Source organism: Heliangelus exortis, chromosome 19, assembly GCF_036169615.1.
Source record: "Heliangelus exortis chromosome 19, bHelExo1.hap1, whole genome shotgun sequence".
NCBI lineage: Eukaryota > Metazoa > Chordata > Aves > Apodiformes > Trochilidae > Heliangelus > Heliangelus exortis.
Window position 1 is genome coordinate 13,632,424 of NC_092440.1, and position 17,969 is coordinate 13,650,392.

Sequence of the window (17,969 nt, forward strand, 5' to 3'; positions counted from 1 at the left end):
ACAAGAACACAATGCAGTGCTCCTCACCTGTGCCCGTTGCCCAAGCCCCGGTAGGCCTTTGCCTGATCTTGCATACGGTTCAGGCTTTGAGCCACAGACAGGTACTGTTCATAATACTTTATAGCTTCCTCAAAATCTCCCAGAGCCTCATAACAATCTCCCAGGTTCCCATATGCTCGGCCACGATCTAACACGGCTTCATTTCCACTGAGCTGCTGCAGCATGGCCAGCTGCTGTTCAAAGTAGCCAATAGCTTCCTCCATGACGTTCATGTTCATCTTGGTAATGCCCATGTTACCATAGACTTGGGCTTCTATGCTGGGGTCCTTCAACTTCTGCCCAAGTTCCAGCTGTTCTTCATAACACTTGAATGCCATGGTGTACTTCCCAAGTGACATATACACCGCAGCAAGGTGACCATGTGCTCTGCATTCACCTGGCATATCTCCCAGCTCCTGATACACCTCCAGCTCCTGTGTGTGGTAACCTAAAGCCTTGTCACACTTCTGAATCATTCTGTACGCAGAGCCCAAGGCTGCATAGGCACTGGCTTCCAGTCTCCTGTCTTTAACATGATGGGCTAAGCTCAATTGCTGCTCATAAAATTTTATTGCACCATTTACATCTTTTTTACAGATGAAAATATCCCCTAAGTTCCCCAGAGCTCGGAATTTGGCCTGGGAATTGTTCAGCGACTGAGCCAGGGACAACAGGTACTTCTGACACTCCTCTGCTTTGCTGAAGTCCATCAAGGCTTTGAAGGCCAGGCCAAGGTTGCAATAAGCTTTGGCTTGACTCAGCTTGTCATGAAGATCCTTTGCTAAGGCAAGGTCCTGCTCATAGTACTTAACAGCTTCCTCGAAGTTCCCAAGGCAGTAATGGGCATAGCCAAGGTTATGGCAAACCTTTCCCTCCCCTTCCATGTCCTGCAGCTCTGGGGACAAGTGCAAGTACTGCTCATAGTAAGGAGCTGCCTGCACAAACTCTCCTCGCGAGCAGTGGAAGTTGCCCAAATTGCCGAGGGCCCGTGCTTCACTCTGGATGTCTCGCAGCTCACGGGCAATGTTGAGATGATTTTGGTAGTGCTGCAGGGCACGGTCATGGGCACCCAGTGCTTGGTAAGCGACTGCCAAGTTGCCATGTGTGGATGCTTGGGAGGCACGGTCATTCACTTCCATGGAAATCTGCAGCTCCTGCCGATGGTACTTGACAGCCTGGTCATACATGCCGAGGGCATTGTAAGCATTGCCCATGTTGCCGTAGGCCCGGCCCTGGGCTGCGTAGTCACTCAGCTCCTGAGCTATGGACAGATGTGTCTTATGCAGGCGCAGTGCAGCATCATAGTCGCCTTTCATCTGGTGAATGATTCCTGGAAAATAACAGAAATGAACTCAGTAAACACATTCCTCCACACTAACCCTTCTGTAACACCTTGCCATGCCAGGACCTTGCTGCAGCTGGGCCCCCAGCAATGGTGCCGTGGTCCTCTGCCCTGTTTCTCCACATTGCGCCACCCTCACAGGGAAGACCAGATTTCTGCAGATAAAAACCAAAGTAATTACAAGGTGTAGAACTGGACTGGACACAAATCTAAGTAACTTAGAAACTGCAAAAAACAGCCACTGTGAAAGTGTCCCTTTGCTTCAGAAACTGAAAAAGATGGAGTTAGCTAAATATCTCCCCTGGAAACACCAAGAGGTGCCCAAGCTGGCAGCATGTAGAACCAATGCTGTCCCAGGGACACCACACTCCTGGCTCCATCTTCCGAACATGATGTCCCTCCCGGAGGTAGGGGGGGAAGGAAATTTCAGTTCAGTTGACCACCTAGACAATTCATTATTTGATGAGATTCTTCTTAATCAAGATTCTTCTTAATCTTCTTCATCAAGAGGACAAACCTTACTAAAAAAGTTTTAGCGGTGACTTTATCACAAAGTCAGTTGAGTGCTACCCAAGATGTGCTAGTTAAGAACTGCTGATGGAGAGATGGGATCATTTTAGAGGAAAGATTGGACAACCTTGTGTATCACAGCAACAAGAACAGGGTGATGAAACTCAGCAGTAAACTATGCAAAGACATGCACTTCAAGACTACAAGGGCAGGGAGTCATTATCTGGAAAGGAGAAGAGGAGCTTGGTAGGAAATCCATACTCTGGCTTAAAATTTCTCTTTTGGCCAAAGATTTCTTTTAAATATCTCTTGTATGTACTAGTGTGCCTTCTAAGACATGAATCTGATACCTATCACAAAGTTCCTCTTCTTATTTTTCCATCTCATCCCTCTTACCCTTCTTAAATCAACATCTCTAGTGGCACTGGAGATTATTTTTATATAAAATACTAGACAAGAGATGGAAAAGTCTTTGGTATCCAAGGTCATTTAGGAGTACCTAGTGAGCAGATAGGATGCCACAGCGCAGCCCCAAAGCTTAAGCACCCTGAAAAGACTTCACTGTGAGGAACAAGAAAAGTCAGTGCACACAAACAACTTGAGAGCTGTGTCTACAGCAGAAGTGGTGGACGAAAGATGCTCGTGCTAGTGAGAAGTCCTGTGCTCACTGTCATTAACTCTCTCAACATGGACAAACTCACAAAGGAGAAGGAGTGTTGGGGATGCTGACCCAACCCAGACCCACACTGGGTGGCTTCACACTACACTTGAGGATGGATAAGAAAAGGAGTTTCTGAGCCTGGAGATAATAGAAAGGCAAGCAGCAGCCAGAGAAGTAAAATTCATACTAAAGGTTAGGGCACATGTTATTGAAACATCCAGTGCTGGCATTCTCTGGGAAGTCCACAAATGGAGTTTCACCCTGGACACGATGTCCACTGAAAAGGCTGCTCTTTGTCACAAGTCCTGACCAAGCAAGTTCCTGGAATTTAATCTAAAAAAATTAAGGTTGCTCTTGGGAGAAGAGGAACCTGGTATGAGACCCCATGCAGCACCTCCTGGTATGTTTCCATCATTTGCCAGAGGTAATTAAAAAGGATGGCCCAGGAAGGAAAGGTTCTGACTCAGACTTCAAAACCATCACCTACCAAATATATTTTCTCTTTGTGCATTCCTCAACAGACAAAAATGAGGTTCGTAGATGGATGGGAGATGAAGCCTTCATAGTTCTAAATGTTTTAATCAGCCTCTTTACTGCCAAGAAAGGAGAAAAAAAGTGAGCAAATGTTTACCAGGAGATACCCAGAACAAAACCAAATAGCATAACAGAGAACAAAGCTGTGCTCTTCTCACCCTTTGACCACATTAGTTTGCTTGAACTGTCACCCATCTGTTCAGAGGTGAGGGAAAAGTGTCTTGGGCCCCTTGGGTTAGTCCTTCACCAACTGGGGAAGAGATGGCCAAATGCAACCACCATTTTTTGACACAAATTGCAAAAATGCTTCAAGAGAAAATACTTGGCATCAGACCATGAAAATAAGCATAGAAATTCACTTGTAACTGCAGAGAGATACTAGGCACAAAGGGAGATACTTTAATCTGTATTTTATTAATAACCTGAAGTGTCCTCTCTCCACTGCAATGGCAACTCTTAAGAGTTGCAGAGGCTGCAGAGCCAGCTCCCTACACAGAGCCTTGGCATTTGGAAAACTGTCTGCTTTGCAAAGGTTGACAATCCGAGACCTCTGATTAAACTCCACATCTCCAGGTTGTAAAGGGCTTGATAACTTGGGATTTGCCCTCAGTCCATTACCTTCTGCTTACCGAGTCACAGAGTGCATTCCATCTCTCTGCAGAGCACAACAGCAGCTGGGCTGTGCTAGGGTCCATGTCTGTCTTGCTCAGCACTAGACAGTACACTTAAGAGAGCTTTCCATCGAAATCAGATAAATGCAAACAGAAAGTTTCTGTTGCTTCAGCAAAGAGGCCAACTCTAACATTCTGGCTTGGAAACACACATTTAAGATACTTTTTTTTGCCTGTCAGTGTGGTTATTTTGATGAGGTTTTGTTTTGTATGTGGATTAGATGAAAGAGACAATTAAGACTTGACTTTTTAATTGGTACTGGATTCATTTTAAACAACAGTAATAGGCTTTCTCAACAAGAACTGTATGTTCTTTCTGCAGTATAACTTCACTCTGACAGAGAAGATGTAAGAATATAGCCAAATAACAGCTGAAATGTGAGATCCTCCACTCAGAAGCTAGGAAAACCATTCTAATACAAAGTGTATAGTGGCTGAGTCAGCAGACCCACCAAAAGTTATATTTAGGCTTAAATTCAACACAAGAAAAACATTCTCTGCTACACTGAAACACTTATTTTTTTCCCCTCCAAAAATTTCTGGAACTACATGCTGAAAGCATCATTAAATACAAAGCTGCTGTAAAATTAATAATGATATTACGATTCCTTTTCTAGTCCCAGTTTGATTGATTTTGAGCCAGCAAAACAGTGAGAGAATTTAAACTGCAAGTGAGTACCATGAAGGTTGAAGAACAAAAGCAAGTGGCTTTCTTTTGCAGCAGTGCTGTTTTCATTCTGGGGTGATGCAGTGCAACTACAGGGAGCATCAGCACTTGCAGAGAATTGCTAAGCCCATCTTGACTCAACATTTCTGTACAAGATTGCTGGGTTGGTGGTTTTTTTGTTGTTTTTTTTTTTGATGCTGAGCAGCAATCACAGAGACTACATGCAAGAAACAGGCAGAAGAAATGCTATAGAACTTGAAAGCTACAGAAACTGTGCCAGCAGAACAGCCTGCACACCCTCTGTTCCCAGCTTCCACTGGGAACAAAGCACACTTCACCTCAGTCCTGACCATGAGCTGGGATGCCAATGTGTTCCTGGGCACAGCCGAGGAGAACGTCTCCATCTCCCCAACCAAGGACCCAAAGTTTACATCTCCTCCTGATCCCTGCTTAGACAATCCAAGGGCCTTGCCTCCACATGGGCCCCTAAGTCCCTGTCACAGACCAGCAGACCCCCGCCTGCATCTCCCCATGACCAGCCCCACACTGGCAGCCCAGATGGAGGATGTACACTTTGTCCTTTGTTAGATGCATGTACTGTTCCTCTCTGCAAAAGCCCTTACATAAATGTTAGGAGGAAGCCAGATGCAAGGCTTCATTCTCCCAGCCCTCTTGCCCATGGGGAGCTCTGTCACACTAACAGAATTACTATCAATGCTCACTGCTCTCTAATGCTAAGCATGCCACAGGCACTTCTGCCTCACAAACCCATTCTGCCTCACACATTTGCTCTAATTTGTGTAAAGAATGAGTTTCGAAAGACTTATTAGAAAACTAAGACTGTTTCATTTTCTCCAGTTCACCTTATCTTCTTCATTCAGCTCCTGAAGACTCAGCTGTTAAGAGAAATTAAGTAATTCATCAAGCCCTTTTCAATTACCTGCCGTTGATAACATCAGAGTGCAATTAGCATCTACAAATGAACCAAGTGCCGAGTGCCAAGCAGAAACAGAAGCTAATTTACAATGTGGGGTGGCTTGGAAGTGCTGAGATTCAGAGGCTGCCAGCAAACACATATTTTGCTGTACCAGCATCAGCCCTGTCTGCCACTCCCAGCCAGCTGAGAGCACATCCTTAACGACAGCTGGAACATCAGCAGTGATGGAAACACATCACTGATCGTTTCCATGTCTGGCACTGTGAAGCAGCAGCAGGAATGGAGATCACTTTGATGTAAGTCTGTCCTTCCCAGCCTGCCAGCAGGTTGCCAGTGTCGCTTCTTAGAGCATGAGACTCCTACACTGTATTACTTTGATGTGCACATTCCAAAAATACGCTTAGTTAGGATTTGACCCACGTGTCTCCTGACTTACAAGTCACCAATATACTGGCACACTTAGCTAACAAGGTCCCAAAGAAATACCCAGGTAATAAAACACATCACTTCTTGCCTTAGTACAAGATTTATTTCTGGCACCGGAATGGCTCTTCAAATGCACTTTACCTTGCCATGGCCACAAAAGCTTGTGCTTTCTGGTGCCTTCCTGAGCAGATTAGTAATTGAGCATGGGATACATTAACTCAGCACACAATCTGCCAAGTGTCTGTTGAATTTATGAAGACAATCTGGTAAAACTTGGGTAACTAAGATGACAGCACACAGCAAACCTCCTGCATCCTGGCAGCAGCTCTATAGTGACAGCAACCCTAACAAATTCTACTCCATGTCAGGGCCTTACCTAGATTGGAGGAGGCTCTGCCTTCAGCAGCTCGGTCCTGCAGGCTCTCAGCGATGTGCAACTGTTCTTCATGGTACTGCTTAGCCCTCTCCAGGTCCTGCATACACCTAGCTGCATGGCCCAAGCCAGCATAAGCTCGCATCTCAATGGCCTTCTCAGCCAGCTCCTGGGCCAACTCCAACACATAGTTGTGGTAGGACATGGCTTTGTCGAAGTTTCTCCGGTAGTGGTAAGCACTGCCGAGGTTGCTGTAGGCTCGAGCTTCCTCACGCTTGTTTCCCAGCTCCTTGGCAATCTTCAGATGTTGTTCATGGCACTGCACTGCATTTTCAAAATCCCCCATTGCAATGTACACTGCTCCCATGTTGCCCAGCTCCCGAGCTTCAGAGAGCTCATCTTTGGACTGCTTCGCAAGGAGGACACACTGCTTGTGGCTAGCCAGGGCATTTGGGTAGTCGCCAATGGCTGTGTACACGTGGCCCAGACTGCTCAGTGCTGAGGATGCTGCCTGCAGGGATGAGAGAGAAAAAGTAAGTACAAGTATTGACAGAAACAAGTCAGCACTTCACCCATAGGCGGCCACAGCTCAGGTCACCTTTCATGACTACTTTATTGTCTACTCCAAGATACTAACATAGCAAACAATCTTGTATACAGCAGCTCTTCAGAAAGCAGACAGATAATGATATTCACCCCCAGAGAACATCACAAATGAATGCTTGCCCTGTCCCATCTTCCACCCAGCAAGCTCACGTCAAAGCAACAGACTCCTGAGACCTTGTGGGGCAATGCACTGTCAGAGACCAGCAGCAGAACCTGTAACTTGCCATAGCCATGCTGCAGGCTGAGCCACCATGAGGACTCTGCAGTCTCTTCTTTCTGGACTAAACAGCCATGTTTTCCACTACTGGAAAACTCACACACTTGCAGCCAGCACTTAGGTGGGAGAAGGGAGATGCCTCTGCTGCTTATCTTTCAACAACAGTAAGCCAGTGTGCAGTCACCAACATCTTCACAAACTTCTCCTTGGCCCGTCACACCATACTCTGAAGAGCACAGTTCTTACATGTACAGCACCATGGCCCTTTTAGCACATCATCACTAATTACTGAGCCCCAAACAACCTTGGAATTGCAGCAAAGAAAACAGTATTTCAGCAGCTGGAGCCTCTGTCCCTTGGGGACATCCTGAATAAATATGGCTGCTGGAAAAATTGAGTTCCTACCACTGAGGGACAGCTCTATTTAACAAGACAAACTAGCTGAGAATCAGATTCTTTTGCCCCTGCATCTACCAGAACACAGGCCTCCCTTCCACCTAGCAGAGACAGAGCATAGGCAGATGGACAGCAGGGCAAGGAGCCAGGAGCAGGGATGTGTTCCTTCTGCCTAATGCACATCTGCTGCCTCAGCATGGCTGTTCCCTCCAAAGCCCTGACCCCAAGTCCTCCATGGACTCTGCATGTTCATTTCCTTTGCTACCCAGCTGCTGCTGTGACCCAGTTCCACAAGAGCCAAGCTTCCCAAACCTCCAGAAAAAAACAGTCAGGGTGAGTGACTGAACAGAGATCTGTCTCAACCCCTCCCTAGCATCCCACCTCAGGGAAGATCCAGTCCAGTCTTCCATCTGAGATGGTGATAGAGTATCTCAGGATGCTTGTCCTTGCTATTCAAACTGGCATAACCCTGTTCTACCAATGGAGTTGGTAATGGTAAGTCAGGAAGATCTATAGGCCGGAGCAACAGGCAGATAGCATAGGTGATAAATTATTTTTGTGATTAGCAGGATTATCTCAACAATATTTCCACAATGAGTAACTGTAAACACACTGTGCTGATTCTAATTAATATGGAAACCATCTTTTCTGATAGAAGAACCTGAGGTGACAGATTAAACACAGCTTACAGGTTATAAGATAGAGAAGTTACAAGGAATTTCTCTCTTGGCCAGCCCTGTAAATAGCCAAGCCGCATTTGTTCTCCCCCAAGGCATCCTTTCAGACAGCTTAATTACAATAGAACTGCCAGAATTCAAAATGTCTTAATTTTTTTCACTTAGTGTTAGAGATGAACTTCATCCAATGCAAAGGGCAATGGAAGAACAGCAGTGGCAGAGCAGCAGCAGTTGGGAAGCCCTGCAGCATCCCCACCATGCCACTTACCTCTGCACCTGACAGTGGGACAGGGAGGCCTTGGGCTCAGTCCCACAGATGGCCTCAAAGAGCATTGGATTTCATGCTGCCAATATGTGCTATAATGAACTAGAAACAAGTTGCTTTGCTGTTGTCATTACCACAGATCAGAGAGGAGGAGCAGCTAGCTGCAACTCTCCAGTGACATAGTGCCAGGCTGCGGACAAAGCTACTGAACATGCTGCCACATGGCCAAATGGTTCCTTGGGCTTCTCTTACACAAGAGGAACAGGAAAAGAACTTAAAATAGTAGGAGGCAAAAAAAACATGAAGGGTAAAGGGCTGGCAAGAAATAGCCCAACCCAATTAGAAAGTCAAGGCTGTTCACAAAGGCTCAGCTGCTGCTCACACAGACAGAGAGCTGCAGGATGGCTGCCACTACCCTCTCACACAGCCTGCACACCCACACTCCCCAGATGCTTTATTCTGCAGCAGTTTTCACTGTTAACAGATACAAGTGCTCCAAGAGAATTATTCCTCAGTCATCCTGGAGTACAAAGGAGCAGAGCCGATGGCACTTCTGGCTTCCTGGGGCTGGCTGCATGCAGCATATCTTCTGCCACAAGAGAATGATCAGTGCTGTCCTTGTGCTCCTGAGGGCAATCAGTGGAAAGACTATGAAGCTTGACATTAAAGCAGTGTTTAGGAACAATTTGGTGATTACATCTGCTGGGGGACATCAATGACTCACTTCAGGGGTTAGTAATAGGATTCCAGAAGATAAATTCATCACTGTATACTTAATAAAATCCTCTGCATAACAGGATCCACTGGGAATTTTACATGGCTGGCAGGGCAGGAGTACTCCTATATGCAGTGGCAGAAGAGTCAAAACATTGCAGTGAGAGTACAAGGCTGACAAATGAAACAGACTCCAGATGTGCTAGCATGAATCTCTGCTTGGTAGCAGGGTGAGAGGAGACTACAGCTTCCTACTAGTGGTGTTTTGCATCAGCAAACAAAGAAAATCAATACTTCATATATCTGACAAAGACAAATTTTACAGTGGGGGTTGCTTACACCTCCAATTATGCAATTTATCACTTTAATAGAAAGCAGATTCTTCTGCCACTGAGCTGAGGCACAGAAGGGAGCTCTGAAAAAGGTTTCTAATTGCTTTTTCTTGAGAGCAACAGCCAGCATAGGTTTTTCATCTGAATAAGGTAACGAGTCTGATGTTAAGCAGACATGCATCACAGAATGAAAACGACCAGGGACCTGGTGACTCGGAGAGACGCGCTTCACCTTTGCCAGAGAATAGTCATTTCCCAGTTATGTTACATTTAAACAATTCTTTAACAGATTGTGCAGCCTCCTTAAATGAGCACACTGTATGATAATTCTAAAATGGGCAAGGTGAAAATGCTCTGCCTGGTAGCTCACTATAAGGCAGCCTCAATTTCCACAGACACCAATTAGGATTGATCAGATATAGAGGTTTTACAGCCAAGGTGGGGAAATAACTGGCACAGACTAAGCATTTGCGTAATTTAAAAGCCTGGCTGCAACGTGCTCTTGCACGCTGTTTTTGCTTCCAGTCTCCCTCTGGGCATGTGGTAACAGCAGTGCCTGATCCTTCAGATGCAGTGAAGCTGTATCCAAAAGATCAGCCATGCATATTCATAACATCTGCACTCAGGACAGACAGCAATACACTCCTTTCAAAAGCCAACATAGTTCCTCGTGTGCATGATCTTGCTCTGAAATGCAAGCAAAGGTTTCCTGGTTCGTTGAGGGTATTTTTGGAGGTGACAGGGGAGGGCAGCTTCAAAGACTGTTTCTGAACTGCTGCTCTGCAACACTGAATTCTCATTCCATAAAGAAAAGAAAGACACAAAAAATACACCAGCCCACGAACACCACAAAGCAGACCTCAGCATCAAGACTAAGCATCTCCTGGGACTCCTATAGCTTTATCCCAAGTAGACAAAATTTGGTGGTTTTCTGTGCATGATCTAAAAGGTTTCTGCGTGAAATCACTTTAAGGAGGATGGCTGACTTGACATTTTTGGTGATGATACAAGAGAAGAAGCCCTCATTTAAAACCACAAGCTCCTCTGAGGTGGTGACACAGAAGTGACTCATGCCCTGGTCAAAGCCAGACCTGGATAAAGCCAGCACTTTGCAAACTTAGATCTGATAGAACCCAGAGAAGCTCCTTGGGCGGGCAAAGAAATCTCTAACTCCTAGAGCTGACCTGTGCTAATCTTTGCACTACTCCTGCTCATAAAGCTGGATACCACTTCACTGGAAACTCAGTATGGGGAAGCACTGGCTGAGGTGTGGCTCATGAAAACCCAAAGAGCATCGCTCCCCAAGTTTCTGCTCTTGCACAAGTTTTCTGCTTCATTTCTTTTACTACAGTTGAGTACAGGCCTCAGTAGAGTGCTATGCTTTTCAGATACTGTGAGAGGTAAGTAAAACCAGAAGACTGCACTTCTTTCAGCTAAAATCCATGTGCTGTGGAGGTCAAGTGGGGACATTTAAAGGAGATCCTCAGGAAGTATTACATTTCCTACTTCAGTCACAAGTCCAAACAAAAGAAAGCATATGGCCTTCTAGTGCATTTCCAAATTTCCTGCACTGGTCAGACTTCCCTTAATTCTGCTTAATCCTATCACATCTGAACTAGACAAACCTGTGTGATTCTAGTCAAACTGACTTTCTCTAAAAAGAACTGTTAAAGAGAGAAAGACAAAGAATTTATGTTCCCTTATATAAATTCAGCTACTTGATGCTCAAGATGGTTGCTCACATTAATGAACTCATCCTCCCAGCCATACAAATAACTCAGTCTAAGACATAATGCAGTGCTAGCACCCTAGAAGGCACAGAATCTTCACGCAAACTCATACGGCAAGTGTTTCCTTAGAATGCAGTAGTTGATCCTCCTCCAAGAAAGCAACTCCTCAGCCAGGGCATGAGAGAGTTTGGCCCTGATGCCTAAAAAGCAATGAGAGGCTGAAATCAATGAGGCAAAGGATAGCACTGCATGATACTATCATGGAATTTGGAAAGCTGCTTCTCATACAGAGGCTGAATCAAAAACCAACTTGTTTCAGTTTGTTGGAAGTATCTACTGAACTCAAAAGATCCCCAGATAAAACCAGAAAGCATAATGGAGAAACAAGAGTGAAGACATAATCCCTTGCACTAAAAATGTTTATGAATATAGATGCACCAGTGTCTACCATTTCTTTCTGCATTCCTTGACATTTTTGATTAGACACTGGGTGTTTTTTGACACAAGAATAGGAGGACACTTCTGCAAAGTTACCATCCCCACAACACATATGCACAGTGTTAATGCAGCAGGCTGTAGTCTCTTGATGATCTTGTGGCATCGGTAACAAAGAGTAACTTCTGAACAAAAGCTCTCATACAATTTCCAATTTCTTCTCTTGAAAAGCTCAGGAAATGAAAGCTATTTGCTGTTTAATGCAGCAGCAGTGCTTACACCCTGAATTTGTTATTCCTGTACTTATATTAGCAGTTGCTGCATTAACCACTAATATAGATTATCAATTAGCAAAGCTCTCCTTGGCCTGTTTCTTGATTCTGGAATTCCAGTCTGATGTAATAAAGCTGTAAGGAGTAAGGATGTTCACCTCTTATTCTTTCAAGTCTATGTTGCTAAAGGCAGCAGATAATCCATTTGTGGCAGACAGATACTTATGTTATTTTGAAACAGTGGCTTCACTACAGAAGAGGAAAAGGGACAGAAAATGAAGAGAAACAAACACCTCCTCTGATCATTTTCTGCAAAGCTTTGTTGCTTACTGCAGCAAGTTCTACTTTCCCACTTAGCCTCCACAGCCTGTTTCTGACATCTTAGTCAATGTTTCCATGCATGACAAATTGCTTTAGCCTGAAGACTCTTTCCAGTTCTCATTTGTGAGGTATTTATATCCTGTCCTCATTTTCTAGACTGTTTGCAAATTTAACAAGATAACTGCAGTAATAAGATCTTCAGATTTTTCCTTTCTGAGAAATCTGGCAGCCGCAGAGACAGACAACCTCTTCATATTGCTGAGCCCCACACTCATGCCATGGGCAGAGAAACTGCTAGGGACTGCCTCGAGCTGCAGTTAATGAACAGATCTGATTCTTGGCACTGCATCTGAGCCTGATGATAATGAAGCACAAATCATGAAGCAAGTGACCAGGTGATGATCACTTCAGAATTTTCAATGGGAAAGAGATGAAGTTTGCCCTATCAGAAATCACATTTTAAACCACCTGAAAGCCACTTGGCAATGATAAAGGATCACTCCCATGAATGACAGCCCATGCAGAGCAAAATTCTGTGTAGAATAGGAGCAGCTGACTGCTGTGCAGCCAAGTAATGAACGATACATGAGCAGAAGGGTAAACAGAAGGGGCTTCTTGGCAGCAGTTAAAAAACAGGCAGACGCAGAAAATGCCTGTTTCACTATGCAGTATGGAAGGTATGGGTGTGCTTTCTATTTTCCCAAAGATGTGCTACAGAGGTCAGAACCTAATATAAACATGATTTTACAAGGATGTGCTAGCTAACCAGAAGAGTCTTCATTGCATACACTTCTCAAATTCTCTTAAAATTTGAGAGCAATTAGAATCTTAGCAATTTTAAGAAAAATACACACACACACAGTTTAATTCACATTAAGCTAAGGCTGTGACTGGGAAATGCAACGGACCAGCACATCCCACCAGACACACAGGCCATCCTGGAAGGCTTCCTGAGATGCCAGCTCATGGAAGATGGCTACAGACCAGACAGAACTGAAGTGCAGTGGTACAGCCCAGGCCCTGGCATTGCCATGAGGAAAAGCTGTGCTGGTTGCTGAGCTCTGCTCTCCCTTGGCTGCAGCACTGAGAATCAAGGAGAACACAGCTGTGGAAGTACTCTGGATGCCTGACAAGGTAACCAGCAGGGGAACCTGGCCCACCACTAATCAGCTGCACATGTTCTGATGAGCTCACTTCACACACGTGCCCTATGATGGTTTCTCCAGCGACGAAGGGTTGCACAGGCTCATGTGCCCAGCCAAACCTGCAGCACAATTGCAAGCAGAGGCACCCTCTCAGTTGAAGGGCCAACACCTGTAATTTCACCTCTGGCAGGAGCCTTGTAGCTGCCAGCACAGTCCAAACACAGAAATCATTCTTAGGAAGAACGGATGTGGGCAGGCAGCCTGGGAGGCACTCTGCATTTTGGACAAGTTCTTGAGTCACTCGTTCAGAAAGAAGTTCAGCCAGGGGCACAAACACACCTTGTTCAAGTGTGAGCCAGAGCTGATACTGATTGGAGCCATTCAGCTTGTGGCACCAAGGGTGAGCAGGTCACATCACCAGCAGCACCCCAGCCTCTGCACAGCCATCCCAGAGCAGGGCAGCTCAGAGCACACCCAAGGGCCCCACTGCCCACATTTTAGGAAGAACAGAGTCACTCCTGAAGGACAGTTGTTATGATTCTAACTCAGACTGGTTTTCACTCTTTTTCCTTACCTAACTCAGCAGAATAGATAATTCTAAAATGATTGGCAAGGAACATGAAAAAAAAGAATTATTTTGCTCTGTACCACAATGCACACAAGGAGTTCAGACAAAAGGCTAAATACTTACAACTTTGCTATTTACCAAAGATATGGCTTGTAGAGACAAAGCACGGCAGGAAGGACACCTGGAAAGCATTTCCTCTTCCCTTCAGGAAGGGACAGAAAACCTTAGCTTTACAGAATTTACAGATTTCAGCAGGGAGGAATGATCTATCTTTCCTTCTGCATCTCCTTCTGGAACTAAGAAAGTGAAATTCAATCTTTCCTGACCTGCACAGCCTGACAGTAAGTAGCTGTAGCTAACAAAATGTGGGAGCTTTATGCTGTGTTTCAAAGATGGCTCAGACATGCTTTAAAGGAAACTGGGAAAAACTACTAGAATTGCAAACCAAAATAACCACCAGCGGCTGAGCTGCACACAAAGTATGTTCAGACAGTTGCAGAATCTGCAGATTCCCAACCAAATCCAGACACTGATTATGTCTGTCACAGCAATAATATTTCACTAACGTTCCTCCAGAGAGACACAGCAGCCTGCTTTCCCTGACAGCCTTCAATCATGACAGTCCTCTGCTCCCCGCAAAGGCCTCTCCCCACAGTCAGCTCCATGGCAATGCTCTCTCTGCAGTAGAAAGTGTAGCACCTAACTGGCTTCTTCAGTCTCCTGGGCTTTGAGCCCATGGTTTCTATTTAGAATGGGAATTTCTGCATTCTCATGTTTCCCCTACCATGCAGAAACTTTCATAGACATGCAAAAAAGCAAGTCAGAAAAAACCCACAAAAGCCTGCTTACTAAATACCTTTCTTCTATGCCACTTAACGACACAGTTCTAATCATCATCTCCACTATCCTCTTCTTCTGCAAATAGTCAACCTTTCTGAAAAAAATCTGCACCAAACATGAACTCTGGTCTACACCTCCAATCATTTAAAACCAAAACATCTTGAGACTGTAAAATCTAGTTTATTAGTCTGATTGCCAAGCAGACCTTCCTGCTGCAGACAACGCTCAGAGCCAAGTATGCTCGTGGAGACACCCTGTTCTGGGTATGATACGGTGCTTGTAAGAGGAGCTGCACCTTCAGCAGAGAAACATTCCAAAGCTCCTATCAATGAGACAACATTCCCGTTCTCCCTGCCTGCCCACAGTGCTGCAGCTGGACCCTCGGGTGACACAGCCCAGCACAAGCTCCTGGAGCAAGCGTTAGCTCCAGCAGCTCCTCCAGGGCAGAGCCACATACAGAGCAGCACTTTCTACCTTCTGAGCCAATTCTCTGTACAGCTGGAGGTCAAACAATTACCTCATTACAGCCGCACACCAAATTCCCTTCTGGTGGAATTCACATCAGCACTACTGCAACTTTATAACATTTGCATTATAAAAATGTCTGCAAAGGAGGCCAAGAAAAACAGCTTTTTGTTGAGAGGAAGCTCTGTGGTCAAGATGATGTCATCAGAAAGCGCCAAATTAATTTCCTGTGGTTACATCCTACAGGAAATCCAAGCAGCTCAGCTCTCTCCCTCAACCAAGTAGTCATTTGTTGTCAATAACTGTTAATTATGTGCCCAGATGTATCCTAAACTAAGGACTATCACGACTAGCCCTCATTCCCTGGATTCCTCCCAGAGGGACCCTTGGGATCTCTGTAGCCCTGCAGCCTGAAGCCAGTCAAGTGCAGCAAGCAGCACATGGGGCTCACAGCTGCCCTGGTGCCACCCACCAACACCAGCTCCTGCCACCTCCTTCAGCCCCTGCCCACCACAGGGGATCTGCTGATCACAGGAACACCACAGAGGAGGAGCACTATTTTGAGCAGACTCTTAGCAACAACAGGGATCCCTGATCAAGAAAACTCTAAAACCAATGATAAGCAACAGCTTTTCTGCTCCATATGAACAGAAACAAGGAAACCACAAGTGACTCAGGATGCTTTCCAGCTGGTAAAATAATAATGAAAATCTCTAGCAAGTCCCTTCCCGTTAGTCCTTCCACAATCTACTGACAGACGCATCTTTCCAAGGCTTACTTGGTGCTTAAACTATAAAATAACACTTCAGTAAAGCACTCAGCTAATCCCAATGGATATTTTTAATGACTTATCAGTGGGAAACTGATCTCTCTCAGGTTTGAGATCTCACCAAAACTACTCAAGATCACATGAATCCACACCTGCCCCACTGCCTCCAGCTGCTCCCTTCACCTACCATGCCAGCCACAAGCCTTCTCTTTTGCCAGTAACATCACTGGAATCTGTAATTTGCACTAAAATTATTATTCTCTCTCTGAAGTGAACTTTTGCTAGAAATCTCTTGGGACAGGCTCTTCAGTCCACATAGCATGCTTTCCTGGCCTGGCAGGGAGCCCAGCACATCACCTCAAGCATTGAATGGTAAATGGTCATGGTGAATCAGGTTCAGTCTAAGCAACCCTGACACTTCACACAACACTGTATTCTCAGGTCTGTGTTGACTCTTTCTTTTCAGTTCTTTTTGAAAAAAGTGTATTTTCATGTGAACATTCAGGACAGGAAAGCTAGCTCAGTCCTTGTCTGGAAAAGTCAAAAACATAGGATGCACCCTAATTAAGTTGGAGTCAGTAACACCTGTATCACAGGGAAAACAAGGGCTGATGACAGCCAGGGCTCAACTGAAGAGATGTTGCATGGACACTACCCAGCCCCTAGAGCCCGTGCACTATGGGCAAACCAACAGGAAGGGAGAGAGAGGAAGAATGACATGCTCAGGCTTCTTGAGATGCTCGTGTCTCTTTAGAAAACCACACAGTGCTGATTCCCAATTCAACCTGTTTAATAAGCTTCCTACCTCTCTGTCCTTGAGTTTCATGGCGAGCACCAGCTGATGTCTGTGGTTAGTAAGGGCCTCCCGGTAATTTCCTTTGGAGAAGAATGCAGAGCCCAGATTTCCATGAGCTCGGCATTCTCCCGTCTGGTCACCTGAGTTACGTGCAAACAAAACAAAGGTTAGCTAACGAAGGTGTTGCTGGAAGCCTCCAGCAGAGGCAACCCAGCTGGCCTTTAGACACTTCTACAATAGCCTCTCCTGTTCATCCATTGTCTCACTCCAGATTTGTTCCCTCCCTGGCAACTGCCTCAGAAGCTCAGACTGAGTAACTTTTTCTATCTAATTCTTGAAAAAATAGATTGCTTCATTTAAGACTCACTTAAGGTTCTGCGCTCAGGTTTACATAAGGGATAATAAAACCATTTCCCACATACGTGACACCAAAAAATTACAGGACGCCGTAAAACATTAGCACATTAGTTGACCATCTGTCCCCTCACACACAGGTAAAAGGGCTGCACAAGCCTCTAGTCTGCACATCTGAGAAATTTCAGATTTGAATTAGCAGCCTGTGAAATCCCAAAGAAACCTGAACATTTTAGTGATATGCCATAAATAACAGCTATTAATTTGCTCCATCTATACCAATCCAGCACTCAGGTAAGTGAAATGAGAACTCTTACCTAAAGTCTTGGCTACGTCCAAGTCCTGCTGCATGTATCCAGTGCTTTTCTCCGTGTTCCCGAGGGACCAGTACGCACTGCTCAGCGCAGAGAACACAGATCCTCGCAGCTTTAGGCTGCATGTGCCTATCTTCAGGGCAGCCTCCAGAACCACCACAGAGGCCCCGTGGTGGCCTGCGGTGAGAAGCTCCTGGCCAATCACAGACACCACCACAAAGGGGCTCTTGTCCAGCTTCATCTTCTGCAGTTGTTGGTAGGTGGGCTCCAGGGACCCTAAAATACAAATATGAAGGCAACATACCAAGTTATTTGCATCTAGAAATCACCTCCACAACTCATCTTCATTTTTTGGTAACCAAATGACAGGTGAGTTAAGAGCCAGACTGCCCAAAGCAAACCAATATTTATTATGGGAATTCAGGGCTCAAATGCATCATCCAATATCTAGTATACCAAGACAGATCAACCAGCAAGCTTATGTTTTCCTTTCAGAAAGCACAGTGATTCAGTTATTGTGGAAGGGAGGTTCACCTTCATCTCTAGGAACTGCAGACCCATGCTCCCTGCATTTAATAATCTTGAGCACACCA

The 17,969-nt window shown here is 45.3% G+C and overlaps 1 protein-coding gene across 8 annotated transcripts in view; it reads right to left on the minus strand.

The window, feature by feature from the left end:
* The window catches only part of TTC28 (tetratricopeptide repeat domain 28), a 101,318-nt gene that overhangs the window by 29,681 nt on the left and 53,668 nt on the right, over window positions 1-17,969 (minus strand). For 7 of the 8 annotated variants that reach the window (XM_071762719.1, XM_071762718.1, XM_071762720.1 and 4 more), the window contains 4 exons: window positions 17,380-17,652; window positions 16,718-16,848; window positions 6,164-6,671; window positions 28-1,369 (listed from right to left, as the gene is read on the minus strand). In XM_071762719.1, coding sequence (XP_071618820.1) covers window positions 28-1,369; window positions 6,164-6,671; window positions 16,718-16,848; window positions 17,380-17,652 — 2,254 coding nt within the window. Of the gene's footprint in view, window positions 1-27; window positions 1,370-3,039; window positions 3,146-6,163; window positions 6,672-16,717; window positions 16,849-17,379; window positions 17,653-17,969 lie in introns of those variants that run through there. The other variant, XM_071762724.1, reaches the window with a different exon arrangement.